We start from the raw sequence: 22,717 nt of genomic DNA on the forward strand, positions 1-22,717 counted from the left end.
TTTTCTGAGCAGTGGAACACCAGACTAGTAGGGCAAATTGGAGGGAGATCTCGAAAGGTAAGTGGACGGATTATAAATGAATGTGTTTTCTTTTTAATAACTATCAGTCAGCTTATATTCCCTAAATTAGCATGTTCAAAACTGATCACCTGCCCCAGAGTGTAATTTTTTTGCCATTTTATTATAGAAATTTTCAAACATAACTTGAATTTTACAATGACACCAGTACATTTATCACTAAATTTCTGCCATTAACATTTTTATTATATTTGTCTTATCAAATATCTCTCCGTCTATCAATCTGCCAGTCACATTTAATTTTATGAGAAAATGCTGAACTTTTTTTCCATTTGTCAGTAATTTCTTCGTTTTAATTACTGAGTGATGTTACATTGAATGGCTCTAGTTATTTACTGTTTGATGGGCATTTTGAGTTATTTCCAATTCAGAGACTTGACAAACAAAGCTCTGAGAACATTTGAGTATGGTTTTTTGTGTGGACATGTTTTTGTTTCCCTTGAGTAAGTACTTAAGTGTGGAATTTTTTACTTCTAGAATTTCAGTTTGGTTATTTATTATAGCTTTTATTTATCTGCTATTTGTTTACTTATTATGAACATATTTTCCTTTATACCACTGAGAATTGTTAAAATAGGAGCTTTAAAATTCTTGTTTGCTAATTCCAAACACTGGGTCACCTTGGAGTTGATCTCTGTTGATTGCCTTTTCTTTGAGAAATGAGTCACATGTTCCTCTTTCCTCAGATGTCAAGTAACTTAAAATTGTTCAGACCATTAAGTAAATGTAGATGAGAACATTGTGACTATTATGTTGTTGAGACGCTGCATTTTATGTATCTCTAAACAGTGGTGATGTTTTTGTTTTAGCAGGAAATTACTTCGTTGTACTCAAACAGCGTACATACTCTGTCTATTGGGCAGCAGTTCAAACTTCAGTTCAATGTTTTTGGTCTTAGTAGGGCTGCTTAGAGTCTGTCCTACACATGTGTTGTTTAGAGGGTAGCCAGATACTCACGCAGAAATTACCCAAAGAATTCAGTTTCCCGTCTCTGGCTGTCTCTGAAATTTTCTCCTCATTTAGAGCAGCTGCAGTTCCCATAAACTCTGTCTTCTGATTCTCCAACCTAGAAAGACCAAAGATTTTCTGATGCACCTTGATCCATCCAACCTGGCACAGAATGGGACTGGCCTCAGGCTAAGCGCTACTAAACAAAAACAAAAAATACTAGGAAACTCACCTAAATGCTGAAAATGATAGCAATAATGACAATTCCGTAGTGGTTTACTAAGAGAAACTAAGGTATTTGTTAGGCATATCTCTGAGTTTTGAGACCGGCAATTAAGAAAACAAACTTTCCATTTTACTTTAAAAGTTTATTCTCTACAGAGAGTTCATGAATCTGGAAAAAAAAATCATTCTCAATCTTTCCATTTTACTTTATGGATCTCTTATCCAAAATGGTCTTAATTTTTTTCACCACTTGGTGGCAGTATATGTCCATCTTTTTTTTTTTTTTTTTTTTTTTTAATTAAACCTGTCGAGGGCTATTTGGAAATTCTGCTTATTTTTGACCTAGAGACCCAAAGCTTTATATTTAGTTACCTTATTTTCATTCATATTCGTTATTTCATAAAAATGCCTGCAATCAACCAGATAGTATCTTTTTCTAGTAAAATTTAATATATTTTGAACTTGGAGAATGGAGTATCAAAACAAAAATTTGTGTTCCATAATATGTATTCAGAGATATCTCAGTTATTGCACTAATTTCATAATTATGCCTACCAGAAATGTTGAGAATTTTAAATTCTGTTTAAACCAAAAACATTCAGGATTTTAAATTCTGTTAAAACCACATTAAATCAGTAAAGCCACACAATTACACAATTAATTTGATTCTGCTTTTGTTTGTGTGAGATGAAAACTGTTAAAAAAAATTTAATAGAAGGTTTTTTTTTTGGAGGGGTGGGGGTTGGGGGGAGACGGCGTTTCGCTCTTGCCCAGGCTGGAGTGCAATGGCATGATTTTGGCTCACTGCAACCTCTGCCTCCCAGGTTCAAGCGATTCTCCTGCCTCAGCCTCCCGAGTAGCTGGGAGTACAGGCATGCGCCACCATGCCTGGCTAATTTTTGTATTTTTGTAGAGAGGGGATTTCACCATGTTAGTCAGGCTGGTCTTGGACTCCTAACCTCAAGCGATCCTCCCACCTTGGCCTCTCTAAGTATTGGGATTACAGGCGTGAGCCAGTGCGCTTGGCCAGAATGTGATTCTTGACCTTTAAAAAGAAATTACTCTTTCTGAAGTGGCAGTTTTAGTGGATTTCTGGGATTTCCTTTTGTAATTTTTTCCAGATCTTTAGTTATTTGGAAATAACGTCTAGATACTATTATAACACTGGAAAATAGGGCTCATCTTTTACTTCAAGTCTGGAGTTTATTTACAAGTGTCAGTAATGTAGTTTAATTCTAGCATATTTTGAGCTATCTTATGTATATGATCTTGTGTATGGTACTTTATGTTTATAAAAGTGCTTATAGATAACTTTATTTCCTACTCATGAATTTTCTCTATTAGCAGGTCAAAATTTTGGTTGATCACATGCGAGTCAGCTATGTGTTGCTGTTTTGCCATTATAAAATTAGTTCAGTATGCTTTTTCATTTCAAAAGGATGTAATGTTAGAGATACAGTGTAAGGCATTAGTGAGTCCGCACTTAATAAAATTATTACATTTCGTGAGGAAATGGTGAAATATTTTTCTCTTATGAGAACTTTGGTAACTAGGAAGCAAGAAGAGTTTTGTCAAGATAACTTCCTTGTTTAGAAACTTACATTCTTTAAAAAATTCTGCAAGATTATCTTGAGGTTCATCTTAAGTATTCATGCGTAATTCAGTGAATTTTATTTGTATGAAAATCAGTTATTTCATTGATGAAACATTTGTTTATTAAAATTTTTATATTTTAGGGGGTATTAACTGTTTTCTGAGATTTCTTTTTATCTTATCCAAGCTTAAAGTTTCTTTATAAGGTACATATTTATGAGGATACCCATCAGTTATAATTATACTAGAATGCTTAACAGATTTATTAGTAAACGGTGATAGATTTGCCTCTTTGTATTAAATTTAAAGTGCATAAGCACTGCTTAAAATTTAGATTCATAGCCACCGACATGGGTTCTATTTTGGTCTGAGGTGGAACTAAAAATCTCAATTTTTTTTTTTTTTTTTTTTTTTTTTTTTTTTTGAGACAGAGTCTCGTTCTGTTGCCCAGGCTGGAGTGCAGTGGCATGATCTTGGCTCACTACAAGCTCCGCCTCCCGGGTTCACGACATTCTCCTGCCTCAGCCTCCCGATTAGCTGGGACTACAGGTGCCTGCCACCATGCCTGGCTAATTTTTTGTGTTTTTTTAGTAGAGACGGGGTTTCACCGTGTTAGCCAGGATGGTCTCGATCTCCTGACCTCATGCTCCACCTGCCTCGGCCTCCCAGAGTGCTGGGATTACAGGTGTGAGCCACCACTTTCTGGCCAGAACCTCAATTTTTAATAAACAACCCAAGATTCTAACATGGCAGGTTCATGGATCATGACCACAAATCATTTTCTAAAGTTATTTTTGTTAACTTACTGAGATTTCAAAATAACTTTAAATTTTTAATTACATTTCACGATTTGAAATTTGTATATTGGCTGGGCACCATGACTCATGCCTGTAATCCCAGCACTCTGGGAGCCTGACGTGGGTGGATCGCCTGAGGTTGAAGACCAGCCTGAACATCGTGAAACCTCGTCTCTACTAAAATACAAAAATCACCTGGGTGTGGTGACAGGCACCTGTAGTCCCAGCTACTTGGGAGGCTGAGGCAAGAGAATCACTTGAACCCAGGAGGTGGAGGTTGCAGTGAGCCGAGATTGCACCATTGCTCTCCAGCCTGGGTGACAGAACGAAACTCCATCTCAAAAAAAAAAAAACAGAGAGAGAAATGTATATATTAATGCCATTTCTTGCCTCCAATATAAAATTAATATATTTTAATGTATTTAACAAATTCAAGAATATAAAATTGGAGTCATACACTATTATGTTACAACTTGGACTTACTAAAATCCATCTCTTGCCTATACCTCTAAAATCTCTAAAAAATTGCTCCTTCACAAACCTGTTAAGTTTTTACAAATAATACAAATGACTTATGGATAAAAGTGCACGAGGGAAAAAAAATTCATGGGAAAACTAAAATGAATGCAATTTTAAGTATGACATTATTGGGAAGAAGCTTCATTTAGCTGATTGTTTTATACATGCCATATGAAGAGACATAATCTTTTAAAGAGTAATGAGACTTTTTTTTCCTTTGCTACTGTGTGTATAATCTTTAGTAAATCTAGGAGCTTTTAAATTTTAGGGGCAAGTTTTGAAGGGCTTTTTGGGTTTTGAGATGAAATTTTGAACCCAGTGGCCAGAAGAGTGTATCACTACATTATGGCAGGGGAAAACTCAGGAGGGAACTTACCAAATACCTTGGTTTACATCCAGAGATACCATGATAACTTTGTTCTCTTGATCTGCATAGTGTTTCTCAAGCCAGATTCCACAGATGTGTTTTGGAATATCTAAGAGTTCTTTTTGATAATTTTTAATTTTATGATTTAATTTTTTTAATGACCTCAGAAATTAATAGATGCATATGATGGTTCATCTCGATGAATAATTTATAATAGAGTACTATCCCTATGATGTCATTGCCCATGTTTACATTTAATTTTGTCATGGCATTAGCACCACAGATGACAATTTTAAAAAACAGTAGTCAATTGTCCAGGCACAGTAGCTCACGGCTATAATCCCAGCACTTTGGGAGGCCGAGTCAGGAGGGTTGCTTGAGCTCAGGAGTTCAAGACCACCCTGGCCAACCTGGTGAAACCCTGTCTCTACCAAAAATACAAAATCTCCAGCCTGACCAACATGGTGAAACCCTATCTGTATCGAAAAATACAAAAAACTAGCTGGGTCTGGTGGTGCAGACCTGTAGTCCGAGCTACTCGGGAGGATGAGGTGAGAGAATTGCTTGAACCTGGGAGGCAGAGGTTGCAATGAGCCAAGATTGTGCCACTGCACTCCAGCCTGGGTGACAGAATGAGACCCTGCCTCAAAAAACTACCAAAAAAACCCCCCAAAACCAAGAACTTCGCCCGGTGTCGTGGCACACATCTGTGATCCCAGGTAGGAGGATTGCTTGAGCCTGGGGTAGGGGTCAGGGAGCAGAGGTTGCAGTGAGCCAAGATTGCAGCACTGTATTCCAGCCTGTGTGACAAGGTGAGACTCCGCCTCAAAAAAAAAGAAAAAGAAAAGAAAAAAAGAAAAAAAAGAAAGAAATAGCCATCAACTTAATTTGTAGGATAGGTATTTCAGCCAAATAAAGGCCAGGTGCTATCATGCATTACTATGAATAAAAGTTTCACAGTTCAAATAGAGAAAAATGATGACAATATAGAGTCATCACACTACTGAGCATAGTCTTGCCAAACTCAAAATTAAATGAACTCCTGCTAATTTTACTGTTTTAAGGTTAAATTATATAGTCAACATTACTGAATAGAATAAGATTGCTATTTAGGGTTTGTTGAAAGGAGGAAGTAAAGGAATTCTAGGAGGTGAAAATGTGAATGCATTTCATTTTTCCTTTCTTTTCCAGTTCAAATTATCCCCCTCTCAGCTGTCTTCTGGCAGGCAGCTGGATCTGAGTAGAAGTCTTGGGCTTTGGGAAAGCTAGTGTTCCAGTTCCATATTGCTGCATAACAAATCACCCTAAAACTTGCTGTCTGAAAATAATTTATTTGTCACAGCTCTGAAGGTTGTTAGGTTCAGCTGAGTTTTTCTTACTTCACTAAGGCTGGGGTCATCTGAAGTCTTCTTTAGTCACCAGTTTGGAGCTAGGATGATATGACCAAAACATCACTCTCTTTCCATTTGGCCTCTTCATGTGATCAGTTTAGGCGTCCTTCAACATGGCAGTCTCAGGGCATGGCAGCTGGCCTCCTCCAAAGCAAGCATTCAAGAAACTCAGGCGAAACTTAAAAGACTTCTTAGGATGTAACTTCAAAATCCCAGAAAATTGCTTCTCCCACATTCTTTTGGTTAAGCAGATCATTAAGAGGAATAGATGCACTTCTGAATTAGAAAATAGCTTCCTGCATACAAGGGAAGAAGTCAATAGAGACCGTCTTGGAGATAGGCTACCAAAATTTGAGATTTCTCTCCCCTGACTTGAGTGAAAGCCTAGAAAATCTGAGAGAGCCCCGAGCAAGAGCAGAACAGATTGTCAGCAGAGCTCAGCCTATACAAATCTGTGGATTACTCCCTTTACTCCTCACCCCAAATAAGGTGGATAAAGTCTCCTTTGCCTCCACTAGGTGAGGGAATGGATATACAGTGTTCTGTTAAAAGAAGGACTCTCATATTGACCTTCAAACCAAGCCCATCTCTATTTGTTTATAGGAAATATGCTTAATGCAAATTGATAAAGATTGAAAAATGGGCCAGGTGCGGTGGCTCACGCCTGTAATCCCAGCACTCTGGGAGGCTGAGGTGGATGGATCACCTGAGGTCTGGAGTTCGAGACCAGCCTGGCCAACATGGTGAACCCCGTCTCTACTAAAAATACAAAAATTAGCTGGGCGTGGTGGCAGATGCCTGTAATCCCAGCTACTTGGGAGGCTGAGGCAGGAGAATTGCTTGAACCCAGGAGGTGGAGGTTGCATTGAGCTGAGATTGCACCACTGCACTCCAGCCTAGGTGACAAAGCAAGACTGTGTTTCAAAAAATAAAAATAAAAAATAAAAAATAATTACTTAAATAATTTTAAGAAAAAAATTATATAATAAATTTTAAGTACAGATTATATAGTTTCTATTTTTTATCATAATTTAGTGAAACCAGAGGTAAAAGGTGAGGAGGAATAAACTTACGTGGCAATTGGAAACATATCTTTTGGATCAAACAGGAAAGAAAAACTGAAATAAAGCAATTAAAATGAGAACATTTTTGGATCAAAATTCTTAGACACATTTAAAGCTATACCAAAGGAAAATCTATAGCCTTGAAATGCCTTTATTATTTAAAAACAGATGAAAAATAAAGACATGTAGTACTCATCTTGAGAAAGCTGGAAAAAGATAAGTAGAAGTAAGGTGTTTGGAATTAATTGACGTGAAGTAAGGGAAAATACATACAATTCTGTGGCAATAAGCTTGAAAACAAAAAGGAAAGTGATTGTGCCAAAAAAATATAGATTACTAAAATTGACAGAAGTGAGAACTTGAATTAGAACAGTTACCATAGAGGTATTACAAAAATGAGTAAAAGTGTACAACTGATAAAATTACCAACAGATTCACAGATAGATTACTCCAAATGGGTTCACAGTTCATTTAAAAAGAGACAGCTAGTTCCACTTACTTACACTCTACCAACTATTGAAAAAGAAAGTTCCGAGAAAGAGTCTACAAAAGCAAAATAAAACATTTAGGCCAATTTTACTTACTACTACAAATGTAAAAATTTGAAATAAAATGTTAACAAATGAACTTTACCATTGTATCAAAAGAATAATACTTATGATTAAACAGAATATATTCCAGCACAGAAAGCATAATCCATTGCATCAGCAAATTAAAGGGGAATAGCTTCACGAACATATGGACATACCAGATGCAACAGCAATTAGTGTTGAACGCTTAAGATTGTATCGCTTTCTTCATATGAGTTTGTTACCTTATGAATGAAATATTTCCCCCCACATTTATCTCTAGCAAGAAAATAAATTGATTCGTATGAAGAAAACTAAAATCTTGGAACATGGAAGCATCATACCTTAAGTAAGACAAGCTCATTAAAATAGCAATTTTTATGATTAACATATTAATCAAATGTAGTTAAGTTATAGTCTCATTTTTTTCCTGATAATTTGTAGGGGTTGTTGGAGGGAAGAAGTGTGGTATAGGACTTTATCCTTTCTATCAACTTTGTTAATACTTTTTAATTTTTATTGATCTCTATTTCCAGACAAGGTCTCAGTCTATCATTCAGGCTGGAGTGCAGTGCTATGATTACGCCTCGCTGCAGCCTTGAACTACTGGGCTTAAGCCATTCTCTCACATCAGCCGCTTGAGTAGCTGGGACTACAGGCATGCACCATCACACTGTTACTACTGTTAAGGCTTATCTCAGTTACTCAAAAGGCATGGGAACCCATACGTCTCTTGCATTGATAAATTTGGGGGTTAATAAGTGATACTTTTAAGATAATTTAGCAACTTGGTCTCTTTAACATTAAGACTTAAATTTGTTTGGTTCAAACATATTTGGGTCAATGCCTGTTGAGAAGCCAGTATTTCAAATTTGTTATGGTAGTTTGCTGAATAAAATATTGGCTATAAAAGTTGCCTCCCAGTACATCAGTGTAGCATTTTGCAGTGGTGGAGTCTGCTAGAGCCATGAGCTAGGGGGTGATGTCTTAATACTAGTAATAGAGTGTGTAGTACAATAATGACCACATTATTATAAAAATAAATGAGCCAGTGAATCAGTGTACACACACTGCAGAAGCATCAGGTAAGTCCAGAAAAGTTGACTTGCTAGAGCAGTAAGTAGGAGAGACAGAACCTGAACCCATGTTTGTTATTCCAATCTAGGGTCCACCACATGTGATGAAAGTTACCTTTCTTCATTCTTGAGTTTTGTTGGGCGTGGTGGCTCACGCCTATAATCCCACTTTGGGAGGCTGTAATCGCAGCACTTTCAGGGCTGAGGCGGGCAGATTGCTTGAGTCCAGGAGTTCCATACTGCTCTGGACAACATGGCAAAACCCTTTCTCTACTAAAAATACAAAAAACTAACCGAGCATGGTGGCATGCCTGTAGTCCCAGCTACTCGCGAGGCTGAGGTGGGAGGATCATCTGAGCTTGGGAGGTTGAGGCTGCAGTAAGCCGAGATTGTGCCAGTGCACTCCAGCCTGGGCAACAGAGTGAGACCCTGTCTCAAAAAAAAAAAAAAATACGGAATTATTTTTTTTCTTTAAAAAAAAAAAAGCCTTGGCCAGGCGCAGTGGCTCACACCTGTAGTCCTAACACTTTGGGAGGCCGAGGTGGGCGGATCACGAGGTCAGGAGACCAAGACCATCCTGGCTAACACGGTGAAACCCTGTCTCTACTAAAATAGAAAACATTAGCTGGGCGTGGTGTCAGGCACCTGTAGTAATCGGGAGGCTGAGGCAGGAGAATGGCATGAACCCAGGAGGCGGAGCTTGCAGTGAAGAGAGATCATGCCACTGCACTCCAGCCTGAATGACAGAGCAAGACTCCGTCTCAAAAAAATAAGGCCTTAAATATTTATTTGAATTCACATTTATTCAAATGGATATAGTTGAAATTGTAGCATGTAATAGAAATTATTAAGATTTTCATTTTAACGCATAGCAGACTTTACCACTTCAGATTTTGTCTGTCTTTAGAAGTCAAAATTTTTTTTGAAAAATTTCTTGAAGATCTTAACAATGACAAGAGTTGTCTCTGGCAGCAAAACAGACTTCATTGTGACTTCAAGGGACAGCCTATAGCAATCAAAGCTTAATTAGGTTTCTTGTTCTTTTCAGTATTTAATTGCTTGGATTAGATTATTGATAATGTGAAACTTGAGGGAATTCTGACAAGTGAATTCTCAGTTTTCCAGAATAGCTAACCAACTATTTCTTACCATTCACTGAACTGTTGTCCAATGTAAACTGCTTCAGATTTGAACCTTAAGGTAAATGTCACTACATCCTATTTCCAATTTCTGTAGTTGTCCTCCACACAGGCAGGAGTTCTTCATTTATTAAAGATTTATTTTGAGATATAGGTTACTGCTTTCTTCTCAGTTACATCATGGGAGAGACAAAAGACTTAAATGAAGTTTAGAAATTCATTACATCCATAGTAATTGCCTTTTATTGAGAACAGACATTGAGACTTGACTGTTATTAGCCCATTTACTATGATGTAGAAATTTTCTGTTAGAAAGGGCTGATGACTGGAAATTTTATGTGTCCATTTCTTTATGTTTGAAAAGTTTACTTTTTTTTGCTGCTTTTGTTTTAGTCTATTTAATGTCCTCTTTTGTTCCTCTTCTTCCGCAGACATTAATTGCAAACCTTCTATGTGATAGGCAGAGTATTAGTTACTAGGATTATAGAAAACTTCCTTAAAGTTTTCCTTATGATGTGGGAGACAAGTAATGGCTGCCCACAGCACATGTGATACATTTTTCTGACAGGTAAGAATCAGGTGTTGTGAAAAAATAGGATAAACTCTAGGTTAGAGCTGGAGCTTAGTCTTCCCACAAACGTTGATGCTATGCTCAAGCCACGGAAGGATGCAGAGGAGGATACAAAATAGTCTTTTCTACTCTCTATAGCTTTAACCATGGTTCTACGTAGTCATGGGGTTTATTTTGAGGGAAGATGCTATTTTTCCTGTTTCCAATGCTATGTCTTACTCTATTTTAATTGCTCACAATAAGTGCAGGAGATTTTAAAATTCAAAATACAAAAGTAATAATTTTATTTAAGGGGAAATTTTCAGATTGAAAAATTGTAAATAAAGTGCTGGTCGAATATATGCATTTCTATACTACACTTATACTTGTTTCTGTTTATACTTGCACATGGTATTTATATTTAAAGAAGATTTATAAATATATACATATATGCTATATATATAATATTAATAATATACTCTGTATATTCTCCTCTGGAACTGCTTTCTGAATATCCTGAATATTTCAGGGTCAGATTATCTTTATCTTTTTAGATCTTTGCAGTTGCATTCACAGAAAACACTGCTTCTTTGGGAACTCGCCATCTGGATACCCCACCTTATAGTATTTCTCATTTGCAGACCACTGGGACATTCTTCTTTGTTTACTGAAAGCCTTACTCTAAATTTAGTCTTCCTTTCCACTTCAGCTGCTACCTAGGTTACTTATGTGATTAATTCATCTATAGCCTTGGCCTTGAATTTTATTGATCTCATCTCTAGTGATTGCCTTTTCTCCACTTTAACACTCAGTCTTATAGCCCACATTTGGGTCCTTGTCACCCAGAACTGAGTTACTTCTGAAGTTATCAGTTCACTTTGATCCACTAAACATCGTATTTCCTATATTTTTATGTTTTCCAATTGTCTGCTTTCAACTTGTCTTTAACAGAATTTCCAATCCATATTATTTATTTCTTTATCAATCCTTTCCTAAATTTATTTTCTTCCCTCACCGCGTTATCAGTCTTAAACTTTTTTTTTTTTCCAGTATCCTCTAATTCCTCTCCCAGCTTTCTTTTTATCAAACCAGACTGAAAAACTCTCAACTCTTTATTTTTCTAGCTGAGCACTAGCAAAAATCACAGAAGCAGTAACAAGCACTGTCAGTTTATTGTTATCAGCTTCAAATGGACCCACACAATTGGTCATAATTCTATTATTTCTAGTTCTCTCATTTTTCGCAGAGGTTACTAAGGCAACCAGCCACCCTTCTTACATCTCCAGTTTTCCACATTTCTTGTCACATTCAGCAGATGACTTGGCATTTCATTTCACAGAGAAAGTGGAAATCCTCAGATGAGAACTCCCAGTGTCCTTCCACCAAATCTACTCACATCTGCACTCATTCTGGTTTGTTTGTTCTTACTGTTTATAATGGAAAGAGTCTTGCCCTCAAGGGGTGGGAAAATCATATGCCTCTAGAAACCAGGTGGATAATATAAATATGTGAAGCCTTAGGGTAAGAGTAGGCTGTGGCCTATAGCAAATTGATAAGAGCTATCTAAAATATTCAAATTATTAATACTCTGTATCAGCTGGAAAAAAGCCTGCCTTGATGAATATGGCCTCTGATCTAAGACTAATCTCCACATCTAAGCTGTGGATCCCATATCCTGAAGCCTTTTTCAGAAGTATGCTTCATTCCCCTGAATATGCCCCCTTTTCTCCAACAGTAATTCATCTTTTGCTGTTAGTTGTTTCTTATCAATATTTGAATGTTGTCAAGCTTGTTTCATCTTTTAAAACCTTTATTGACCCTGTTTTCTTCTCTAGCTACTAGATTTTCTCCACTTTTACTGTTAAACTGTAGAAAGAGTTGCCTACTGATTTGGATTTGATAAACTTAGGTTAGAGTCCTCACTCTACTACTTATGAGCTCTGAGACTTTCCAAGCCTCAGTTTTTTTCATCTGTGAAACTGGGGATAATTTTTACATCCCATCATAAATTTAAGTATTAAGTCAGACAATGTATATAAAATAGCCAAAAACAAGCACATACTGAGTATTTAGATATATTTGTTTTAGTCCCTGGCACTCTACCTTCTGCCCCTACCCCTGAATACTCTAAAGGCTTTTTGTTGGTTCTCAGTAGTATTTCTTAGTACCAATCAGTGTGTTTCTCAATATTATTGACTGCTTCAAAGCACTGTCTTCCACTGTTTTTCCTGACACACACCCCTGGTTTACCCATTGTTTCTGCGAATACTCCTTTGGGTTTTTTGGGATATCTGTTTTTTGCCCATCCTTTAATGTTTATAATCCTTGTATTTATTTTCCTCCAAATTCTGTCATGGCGTTTGTACAGTTATTAAAGTTGAACTGTTAATTTGGCTGTGATCTCTTTGGAAGCCAAAGCAAAGAGGAAGCATTATAACAATATTAATTTATAGTTAATCAGCATTTACTATGTTACACATTTTTATAAGTGCTTTACATGTATTACTTGATGTATGCCTCACGAGAACTCTGAGGTAGGAGACCAGAATAGAGAGGTAAACTAATGTGCGCAGAGTCTTACTGCAGGAATTCAATTTTAGACAGTTGAATTCTGGAGCTTGCCTTCCTAGCCATAACACTACACTCTCTTCCAAAACAGTGACCTGATTAATGGTGTTTAGAAGGGTAACGCGTTCTTCAGAAGAACTAGAGATTCTTGTAGGACTTAGGTCCGAAATGATGTATGTGATGATCCTTCAGGAGGTGATAGCGTATCCTCAGCTGTAATTTCAGAATAAGTACCATGGTAACATTCCATTCTCATGGAAAACTTCATCGTAGAACAAGAACATAATACCATACAAAGCAAAATACACTGAATATAGTTTTTCCGTAATTGCTTCTCTTAAATAGCCCTTCGATAGAAATTTGGGTACTGAAATATCAAAGTTATATTTAATAGTTTAAAAAGGACAGAATTGTCTTACTCATCTTTGTATCTGTAGTGCCTCATCCAGAACCAGTCACACAGAAATGATCCAGTCAGTATGTGTGGAGTGAATATGACCTGATTTGGCTGGTCAGCTACTTAAGCAGTAATGACTTCACACAGGATGCATTTAACATGCCAGCTTCTGAAGGTGGAGTTGATGATTGGTTGCAAGATTTGATGAGTTCAAAGAAGGAAAATAAGTAGGAATTTAGTCCCATCTCCTTCCCCTCCCAGTTTCCCATATTTAATCATTTCTTTATTGTCCTTTATTTCATTCTTATTATATACCTGGCAATGTTTAAAGTGGTGGAGGTCCAGCAGTGAGCAAGACAAAATCCCCACCCTTAAGATGTTTACACTTTGGTAAGATAAAGAGAAAACTAATATGATAGTAATGATACAGTGAGATCAGTGCTCTGAAGGAGACAACATTTAGATTATATACAGGTATTCAGGCAGTGGGAACAGGTTAGAAGAAGCATTAGTGAGTTCAGAGAACTTCAGATCTCCATTAGGTTTGGAAAGTGAAGTGTGAATATTAGGAATGGTGAGAAATGGGGCTTGTAGCAAGCAGCACCAGATTGTAAAGAATCTTGTGACCAGCTTTAAGGTTTTTACTTCCGTTGCTCTTCCCATATCAGCAATGCCTTTCTTACATGCTGCTGGCATGGGGAGAGTAGAGGGAAGAACAGTGTAAAGACGTGTTTTGAGGGTCACACGATTCCTTTTTTGCTGAATACCAAAATTGGAACTGCATGATTAATCTCTTCAGTAATGATTTTTCATTGTAGATACTGATACCCATATGACTTTTCATCTCTAAATTGTAAACTCAAGAACAAGAAGTGTATTTTATTCACTTCTGTATCTTTAGCATCTGATAGTAACTCAGTAAATGTTTTTTAAAAGCCATTTAATATTTGTAGTCATTTTATGTTTTAGCCTAGTAACTAAAACATAGTTGTTGTATTTTTTAATTTGAAACACAGTTTAAGTTTTAAACAACTGAGTTTACAGACCACTGTGAACTTAAGATTACTTGCCTTTGAGTAGGGAAAAATTACTAAATTTAAAAATCGAGGAATTTTTTTGTCGTTTAATTACAAGGACAATCACAGCTCGACAGAAGACTTCAATACAGAATTTGGTCAACTATTTTAAGTGTTTGGTCTGAAATGTGTTATTATTCCTTTGATTTGTAGACATATGAGGAAGATAGAAAAAACTACTCTGAAGTTCAAATTAGATGTCAACGTTTGGCCTTAGAATTAGCAGACACAAAACAGTTAATTCAGCAAGGTGACTACCGCCAAGAGAACTATGATAAAGTCAAGAGGTAAGTAGTTAAAATGGCTGTGGTAGTAGTTCTCCATTTTAACGTGCATCAAAGTCACCTGAGTTTTTACCAACAATCAATTGTTAATTTTACTTTTTACCTTCTTCTTTGCACAAGTGCATGCAGTTTTAGCAGTTTGTTGGGTTTATATTGTATTTTTATATTGGTTGTTTTTGTTTTATTTAGATGTCACTGCTGTCTTAAAATGTAAACAAAGATAGAAACCCAATAAAATCACACGTGTGTAAATATTTTTTCAGTGTTGTTTGATGATTGTTTTTATGTAATGGAATCAATTTAAATGCTTAACAGTTTTCCCTGAAGTTTTTTTCAGCTGTTCCTTCCTGACAGAAGACACATACTCTCTCAAAAAGAAAAAAAAAGACACTTTCTGAGAATATATTTCCTAATATTTGCTGCTAAGTAGCTATAACAAATACCTTTGTTTAATTGGAATATTCTTTTCTGTTGTTTGTTCAGTAATTTAATGAGCTACTACTTGCCTGTGTGTCCCTGGTACATCTCTTTTCATTCTGAGCCTAAGTTTCATCTTTTATGAGATGTTGCTAATACAGATAGCTGTACTATATAAACTAAGATCAAATAAATATTTATGAAAGCCTTTAAATATATATGTACTGTGTATGTAATATAAATGGAATGACCTTACCTTAATTGTTCACGCCACCTGAAATAATTCTTAAAATGTGGTAGTCACTCAGTGAATATTTGTTAAATGAATGAATGAATTATTTAAATTGCATAATTTAAATTATAAATTACATAATAACATATGTGAATTTGCAAAGATTTGTGGATAGAAGACTGGCATTTCTACTCCCATTATGATTGACACATGGTATTTCTTAATAAGTATGTGGTATTATGCCAAAATATGATAATTATTGGAGCTTTAAATCCTTGAGAGCTCTTCTCAGTGGGCTCTAGAATACAGCTGGAGTTCAAAAGAAGCATTTAAAAATAAAGTAGAGGCATGGTGGCACATGCCTTTAGTCCCAGCTGCTTGGGAGGTTGAGGTGGGAGGACTGCTTAAGCCCAGAAGTTCAAGGCTGCAGTGAGCTATGATCATGCCACTGCACTCCAGCATGGTGGCAGAGTGAAACCCCATCTCTTAAAAATATAAAATAAAAAAGAATAAAAATTAAATAGATTGTGATGCTAAGATGATACCAGTTGGTATTTTGATATCCCCACTGCCGCTATCAATGACTGATACAATACAAAAAGGGAAAACTAAAATGCACAGTCATCAGAGTAATCCACCAGGGCCATGGATGCTCAATGAAACAAGATGAGTCATGAGTTGTTAATTACTGAATTTGGGTGATGGGAGCGTGAGTGTTCATTATATCACCTCTATTTTTACATACGTTTTCATTTACTATAATAAAAGCTTAGGAAGGAAAAATGTAGCCTTGATCAAAAAGCTTGATAAGCATCTTTATGGTAGAAATTTAATAGTAAAACAAGAAAGGACTCAAACTATGACCCTTTTTAGTTCACTCAGTAGAATGAATGAGTTTAAAAACATAGACACGTCATGAAATATAAGATAAACTGGGGAAGAAAAAACAAGCCTTTTATGCCCTGGGTAAATTCTCACAAATGTACAAAAGAAACAGGTGTGTGGATGTTAATTGTGTCATTATTAAAATAAATTCAAAGGCTTTTCAGAAGCAGAATGGAAAATAAATTGAGATTTATCCTGCAATATAGTTTTATGTAGCAGTTAAAATCATTAAATTAGGTCTGAATGTATCACTTTTTTTACTAGTAGTTCCTTATTTTCTGGCATAACATAATGTTCCTAGTTTTGGTTTTTGTTTGTTCGTTTTGTAATTTCATTGCCTCAGCTTTTTCTCTAAGAAGTCTTCATCTCTTTTAGTGGGGAATGCTATTTAGAAATTAAGATTTGGATGCTGTGGTCATGGCTACATTGGTCATTATTTCTAGGCCCTTTGAGTAGGCAGAGACAGTGGAGGGAGAATGAGGAGGAGGCTTAACACACTATGGATGAGATCATACTGATACTTCTTTTTTTTTTGAGACAGAGTCTCACTTTGTCACCCAGGCTGGAGTGCAGTGGCGTGATCTTGGCTCACTGCAACCTCTGCCTCCCAGGTTCAAGTGATTCTCCTGCGTCAGCCTCCCAAGTAGCTGGGACTACAGGTGTGCACCACCATGCCCAGCTAAGATATATATATATATATTTTTTGTTTGTTTGTTTGTTTTTGTTAGTAGAGACATGGTTTCACCATGTTGGCCATGGTTGGCCAGACTGGCCTTGGTGATCTGCCCACCTTGGCCTCCCAAAGTGCTGATATTACAGGCGTGAGCCACTGCACGCAGCCCACGTTGATACTTCTAATTCCAATTCAATGCTGCAACAGCCAGTTTGAAGAGGTGCCAACTGGCTAAATATGGCAAACTTGAATATCACAATAAATAGTGACAATGATGAATTACAGTCCATTGAATAGAATAAGAGTTTTTAAGTACAGGCTAATAATAAATACAGAAAGAGGATCTTAAAAGTTTTTTTTTTATTTTTTATTTTATTATTATTATACTTTAAGTTCTAGAGTATATGTGCATAACGTGCAGGTTTGTTACATATGTATACTTGTGCCATGTTGGTGTGCTGCACCCATCAACTCGTCAGCACCCATCAACTCGTCATTTACATCAGGTATAACTCCCAGTGCAATCCTTCCCCCCTCCCCCCTCCCCATGATAGCCCCTAGTGTGTGATGTTCCCCTTCCCGAGGCCAAGTGATCTCATTGTTCAGTTCCCACCTATGAGTGAGAACATGCGGTGTTTGGTTTTCTGTTCTTGTGATAGTTTGCTAAGAATGATGGTTTCCAGCTGCATCCATGTCCCTACAAAGGACGCAAACTCATCCTTTTTTATGGCTGCATAGTATTCCATGGTGTATATGTGCCACATTTTCTTAATCCAGTCTGTCACTGATGGACATTTGGGTTGATTCTAAGTCTTTGCTATTTTAATATATCATCTTTACCACTTTTTAAGTGTACAGTTCAGTGGTAATAAATATATTTATATCCTTTTTGGGAAAGAGGATCTTTACGGTTGAATGCCAACCAATAAATGTATATGCATGTAAGAATGACCATTTTGTAGCCGCATAATAATATTGATTCAGAATCATCATTGGAATATAAAACCATCAAGTAAAAGTATGTTAGGGAATAGGATATTTACACAAAGCATCTCTTCACAATTATTAATTTTAAAGGGCAAAAGGATACCTTTATAGTTAAACTCTGGCAGATACTACCTTAACCTAGTGATCAAAGTTACTATCACCAATAATGGGATAAGCTGACATCACATACCTCAGTACATCTTCATATAATACACTGAGAATGCATTTCTCTATCTGAGAATCATTTCTGTAGTATTCCTGCCCAAGTGCCTAACCTGAATCTAATAATAAAGAAACTTCAGACAAGTGAAAATTGAGGAACATTCTATGATGCAGTTAGCCTGTGCTCTATAAAAAGTCATATAACACCAGGAAAACTAAGAAGTCTTAAAGGTTAAAGGAGACTAAAACCAGATGACATCTAGCTGCATGGTAATAGATTACAATATTATGTTAATAGATCCTTGGATTACCATTATGGTAATAGATCCTTGGCTCAGGGAAAAAAATATTTCACAAAGGGCATTTTGGGAGACAGTTGACAAAATTTGAAAATGGATTGTATGTTAGATAATAATATTGTCTTAGGGCTAAGTCTCCTGAGTATGATAATTATACTGTGATTATATAAGAGACTATCTTTAACCTTAGTAAATTCACACTGATTTATTTAAGGATACAGGGACCTAATGTCTCAGTTGAGGAAACAAGTGCACATGTATGAGTATGTGTGTGTCGGTATGTATACACATGTAGATACATGACCCTTGACCAACACGGGGTCCACTTATATTCAGGTTGTTATCAGCGTAACACCAATTGAAAATACAATTTTCATGGGATGTGAAACCTGAATATACAGAGGACTGACTGTTTGGTGGGATCTACAACAACTGCAGGACTTCAGCATGTACAGATTTGCGTATTCAGGTTGTGGGGGTGGGTCTGAAACCCATTCTCTACGTATACCATTAGACAGCTGCATATATTCACATATATTAACAAGAGAGGAATTGAAGAAATATAACAAAGTAATATTGAGTTAATATTGCAAAACAAATACAACAGTATTAATGATTGGTAAGTAAAAGTATTAAAAAGAACCAGGCTGGGTACAGCGTGTCATGTCTATAATCCTAGTGCTTTCAGAAGCGCAGGCAGGAGGGTCACTTGAGCCCAGGATTTTAAGACTAGCCACGGCAAGACAGCAAGACCGTCTTTCCAAAAACAAAAACAAAAAAATTAAATTAGTCAGGCACATGGTGGCATGCACCTATAGTCCTGGCTATCTGGCAGGCTGAGGCAGGAGGATCACTTGAGTGCAGTAGTTCAAGTCCAGCCTGGGTGACAATAGTGAGACCCCCATCTCATTAAAAAAAAAAAAAAAAAAGTATAAAAAATGTTTTTTAAAAAATTGCATGTAAAAGCACAAAATGAAATTTTAATTTTTTAAATTAAAATCTAAACATTCTAAAAATAAAAAAGCACGAAATACTTGTAGTAATATGTATCAGAATAGAAATGCTGATAGTCATCTTTACTTATTGTGTTTGTATGTGATTGTTATTTGGTGCTTTGCTCAGCTTTTCTTCAATAAACATAGTATTTTGTTAACTAGAGGAAGAAAAGGCATTCTAAATGTTTTTGAAAAGCTGATGCAAAGGAAAACAATTCCTAACAGCCCTCTCTTTGGAAATACCAGGTGGGTCAGTGAAATAAAGTGCAAAGGCACTACTTCTGACTGCAGGGAAGTAGTTAAGAGTTAGTAAATCGATTTCTCTGCTCATTTTTAAAAATGTCTGTTGTAGGTTTTAGTCCAATTCTTGGTATAACTTTTTTGGGGAACTTGTCTTAAAATGGAAATTAAAATCTGGGTAATCATAAACAGTTTGTGAGTGAAATAGTCACAATAATGCCTGCCTATGTATCTACTATGCAATCCGAATGATAAGTTGTGTTTTTTTACCTTAACTGAACTGAAAGCCTAGAGCCATGTATACATTCTTTAAAAGTTTTGACCTCAAGATAAGATTAAAGATGACTAATGAAAAAATACCAAATGTACGTTAGTAAGTTTTATTATGTAGTTTATATATTTATTCCTTAAAGGTGATACATTGATTTTTATGTATTTGAACAAGGTCTGAAACAGAGTCCCTTCTAAATCTGAAAAGAAGATACTTTATAGTTCATGGAATTACACTCAAGCCCCATTGCTAGTGTCTCTATTCAGCTTCCTCATGCATAGTCAACCCTTTTAAAGTGTTCACTGTAAAAGGGGATGTAAAATTTACATGTCTGTTGGAATTTTTTAATAGTGAACGTGATGCACTTGAGCAGGAAGTAATTGAGCTTAGGAGAAAACATGAAATACTTGAAGCCTCTCACATAATTCAAACAAAAGAACGAAGTGAATTATCAAAAGAGGTAAGCTTATGAATAGAGTCAACTTATACTGAATTGTATAGTATTAGTGAAAAAAATAGCCCGGAGTAGATTTGAGGCAGAGACTTTTTTTTTTTTGTTATGTAGTAGTTCCTCCCAAAAAGAGACTTTTTTTATTTTTTAACTTTTACTTTTTTTTTTTTTTTTTTTTTTGAGACAGGAGTCTTACCCTGTTGCCCAGGCTGTAGTGCAGTGGTGTGATCTGAAGAGGCTAACTGCAACCTCTGCCTCCCGGGTTCAAACGATTCTCCTGCCTCAGCCTCCTGAGTAGCTGGGATTGCAGGCTTGTGCCACGATGCCCTGCTAATTTTTACATTTTTAGTAGAGACAGGGTTTCATCATGTTGGCCAGGCTGGTCTCGAACTCCTGACCTCAAATGATCTACCTGCCTTGACCTCCCAAAGTGCTGGGATTACAGGCATGAGCAACCATGCCCAGCCCCAAAAAGAGACTTTTAGTAGCTATTTTTATATTTTAAAAAGTTGCATGCCAAGAATTAGCCCTTTTTAAAAGGAATATTTTCATGTGAATGAAAACAGGAAGGAAAGAAATTAATACAGTCAACATTGAAAAGTAAGATGGTATCACTCTGGATACTTTTTGTTTCTACATGTATGTAGGTAGCCACGTTACAGCAGACTGTTACTTTACTGCAAAAGGATAAAGAATATCTCAATCGCCAAAACATGGAGCTTAGTGTTCGCTGTGCTCATGAAGAGGATCGCCTTGAAAGACTTCAAGCTCAACTTGAAGAAACCAAAAAGGCTAGAGAAGAGATGTATGAAAAATACATAGCATCCAGGCAAGATTTACATTATTCCCACATAAATAGATATCAGTTAACACATTTTCTTTGAGGGAGCTCTTGGCTTTGGGGAAGATTAGTGATTTTTTTTTTAAGGTCTATAGGACAATATTAACATAAGACCTAATTTTATTTTATTTTATTTTATGTTATTTTTTGATTTTGACATTTCTGCTTTCTGTTTGCATATATTTACGTGGTATAATTTTCCCATGTGCCTTTATTTTAAAACTTTGTCATTTGGTTTTAGGCACATTTCTTGAATATAGTAATGAGCTGATATATCTGTTAGGATAATTTGGATTGCAAATAATGCGGAAGAATTTAAAAAATGAAGTGAGATATGTTTGCTTTTTTTTTTTTTTTAATTATACTTTACGTTCTGGGGTGCATGTGCAAAATGTGCAGTTTTGTTACATAGGTATACATGTGACATGGTGGTTTGCTGCACCAATCCACCCATCACCTACGTTAGGTATTTCTCTTAATGTTGTCCCTCCCCTAGCCCCCCACTCCCCGACAGGGTGTGTGATGTTCCCCCTCCCTGTGTCCATGTGTTCTCATTGATCAACTCCCACTTATGAATGAGAACAAGACAGTGTTGGTTTTCTGTTCTTGTGATAGTTTGCTGAAAATGATGTTTTCCAGCTTCGTCCATGTCCCTACAAAGGACATGAACTCATCCTTTTTTATGGCTGTATAGTATTCCATGGTGTATATGTGCCACATTTTCTTTATCCAGTCTATTATTGAAGGACATTTGCGTCAGTTCCAAGTCTTTGCTATTGTGAACAGTGCTGCAATAAACATACGTGTGCATGTGTCTTTATAGTAGAATGATTTATAATCCTTTGGATATATACCCAGTAATGGGATCGCTGGGTCAAATGATAGTTCTAGTTCTAGATCCTTGAGGAATTGCCACACTGTCTTCCACAATGATTGAACTAATTTACACTCCCACCAACACTGTAAAAGCATTCCTGTTTCTCCACATGCTCTCCAGCATCTCTGTTTCCCGACTTTTTAATGATTGCCATTCTAACTGGCGTGAAATGGTATCTCATTGTGGTTTTGATTTGCATTTCTTTAATGATCGGTGATGATGAGCATTTGTTCATATGTCTGTTGGCTACATAAATGTTTTCTTTTGAGAAATGTCTGTATGCTTTGCCCACTTTTTGATGGGATTGTTTTTTTCTTGTAAATTTATTTAAGTTCTTTGTAGATTCAGGATATTAGCCCTTTGTCAGATGGATAGATTGCAAGAATTTTCTCCTGTTCTGGAGTTTGCCTGTTCACTCTGATGATAGTTTCTTTTGCTGTGCGGAAGCTCTTTAGTTTAATTAGACCCCATTTATCAGTTTTGACTTTTGGGGCCATTGCTTTTGGTGTTTTAGACATGAAGTCTTCGCCCATGCCTACATCCTGAATGGTATTGCCCAGGTTTTCTTGTAGGATTTTTATAATCCTAAGTCTTATGTTTAAGTCTTTGATTCATCTTGAGTTGATATTTGTTTAAGGTGTAAGGAAGGGGTTCAGTTTCAGTTTTCTGCATATGGCTAGCCAGTTTTCCCAACAACATTTATTAAATAGGGAATCTTTTCCCCATTGCTTGTTTGTGTCAGATTT

The 22,717-nt window shown here is 36.3% G+C and overlaps 1 protein-coding gene across 3 annotated transcripts in view; it reads left to right on the plus strand.

The window, feature by feature from the left end:
- The window catches only part of PIBF1 (progesterone immunomodulatory binding factor 1), a 245,544-nt gene that overhangs the window by 28,214 nt on the left and 194,613 nt on the right, over window positions 1-22,717 (plus strand). For 2 of the 3 annotated variants that reach the window (XR_004054729.1, XM_010377651.2), the window contains exons 6-8: window positions 14,511-14,644; window positions 20,154-20,262; window positions 20,901-21,082. Coding sequence is in view for 2 of the 3 variants with exons in the window: in XM_010377651.2 (XP_010375953.1) it covers window positions 14,511-14,644; window positions 20,154-20,262; window positions 20,901-21,082 (425 nt within the window). In the remaining variant the exon portion in view is untranslated. The remainder of the gene's footprint in view (window positions 1-14,510; window positions 14,645-20,153; window positions 20,263-20,900; window positions 21,083-22,717) is intronic. The other variant, XM_030922358.1, reaches the window with a different exon arrangement.

The sequence above is a fragment of the Rhinopithecus roxellana genome, chromosome 18 (assembly GCF_007565055.1).
Source record: "Rhinopithecus roxellana isolate Shanxi Qingling chromosome 18, ASM756505v1, whole genome shotgun sequence".
In the NCBI taxonomy this organism is placed as follows: domain Eukaryota; kingdom Metazoa; phylum Chordata; class Mammalia; order Primates; family Cercopithecidae; genus Rhinopithecus; species Rhinopithecus roxellana.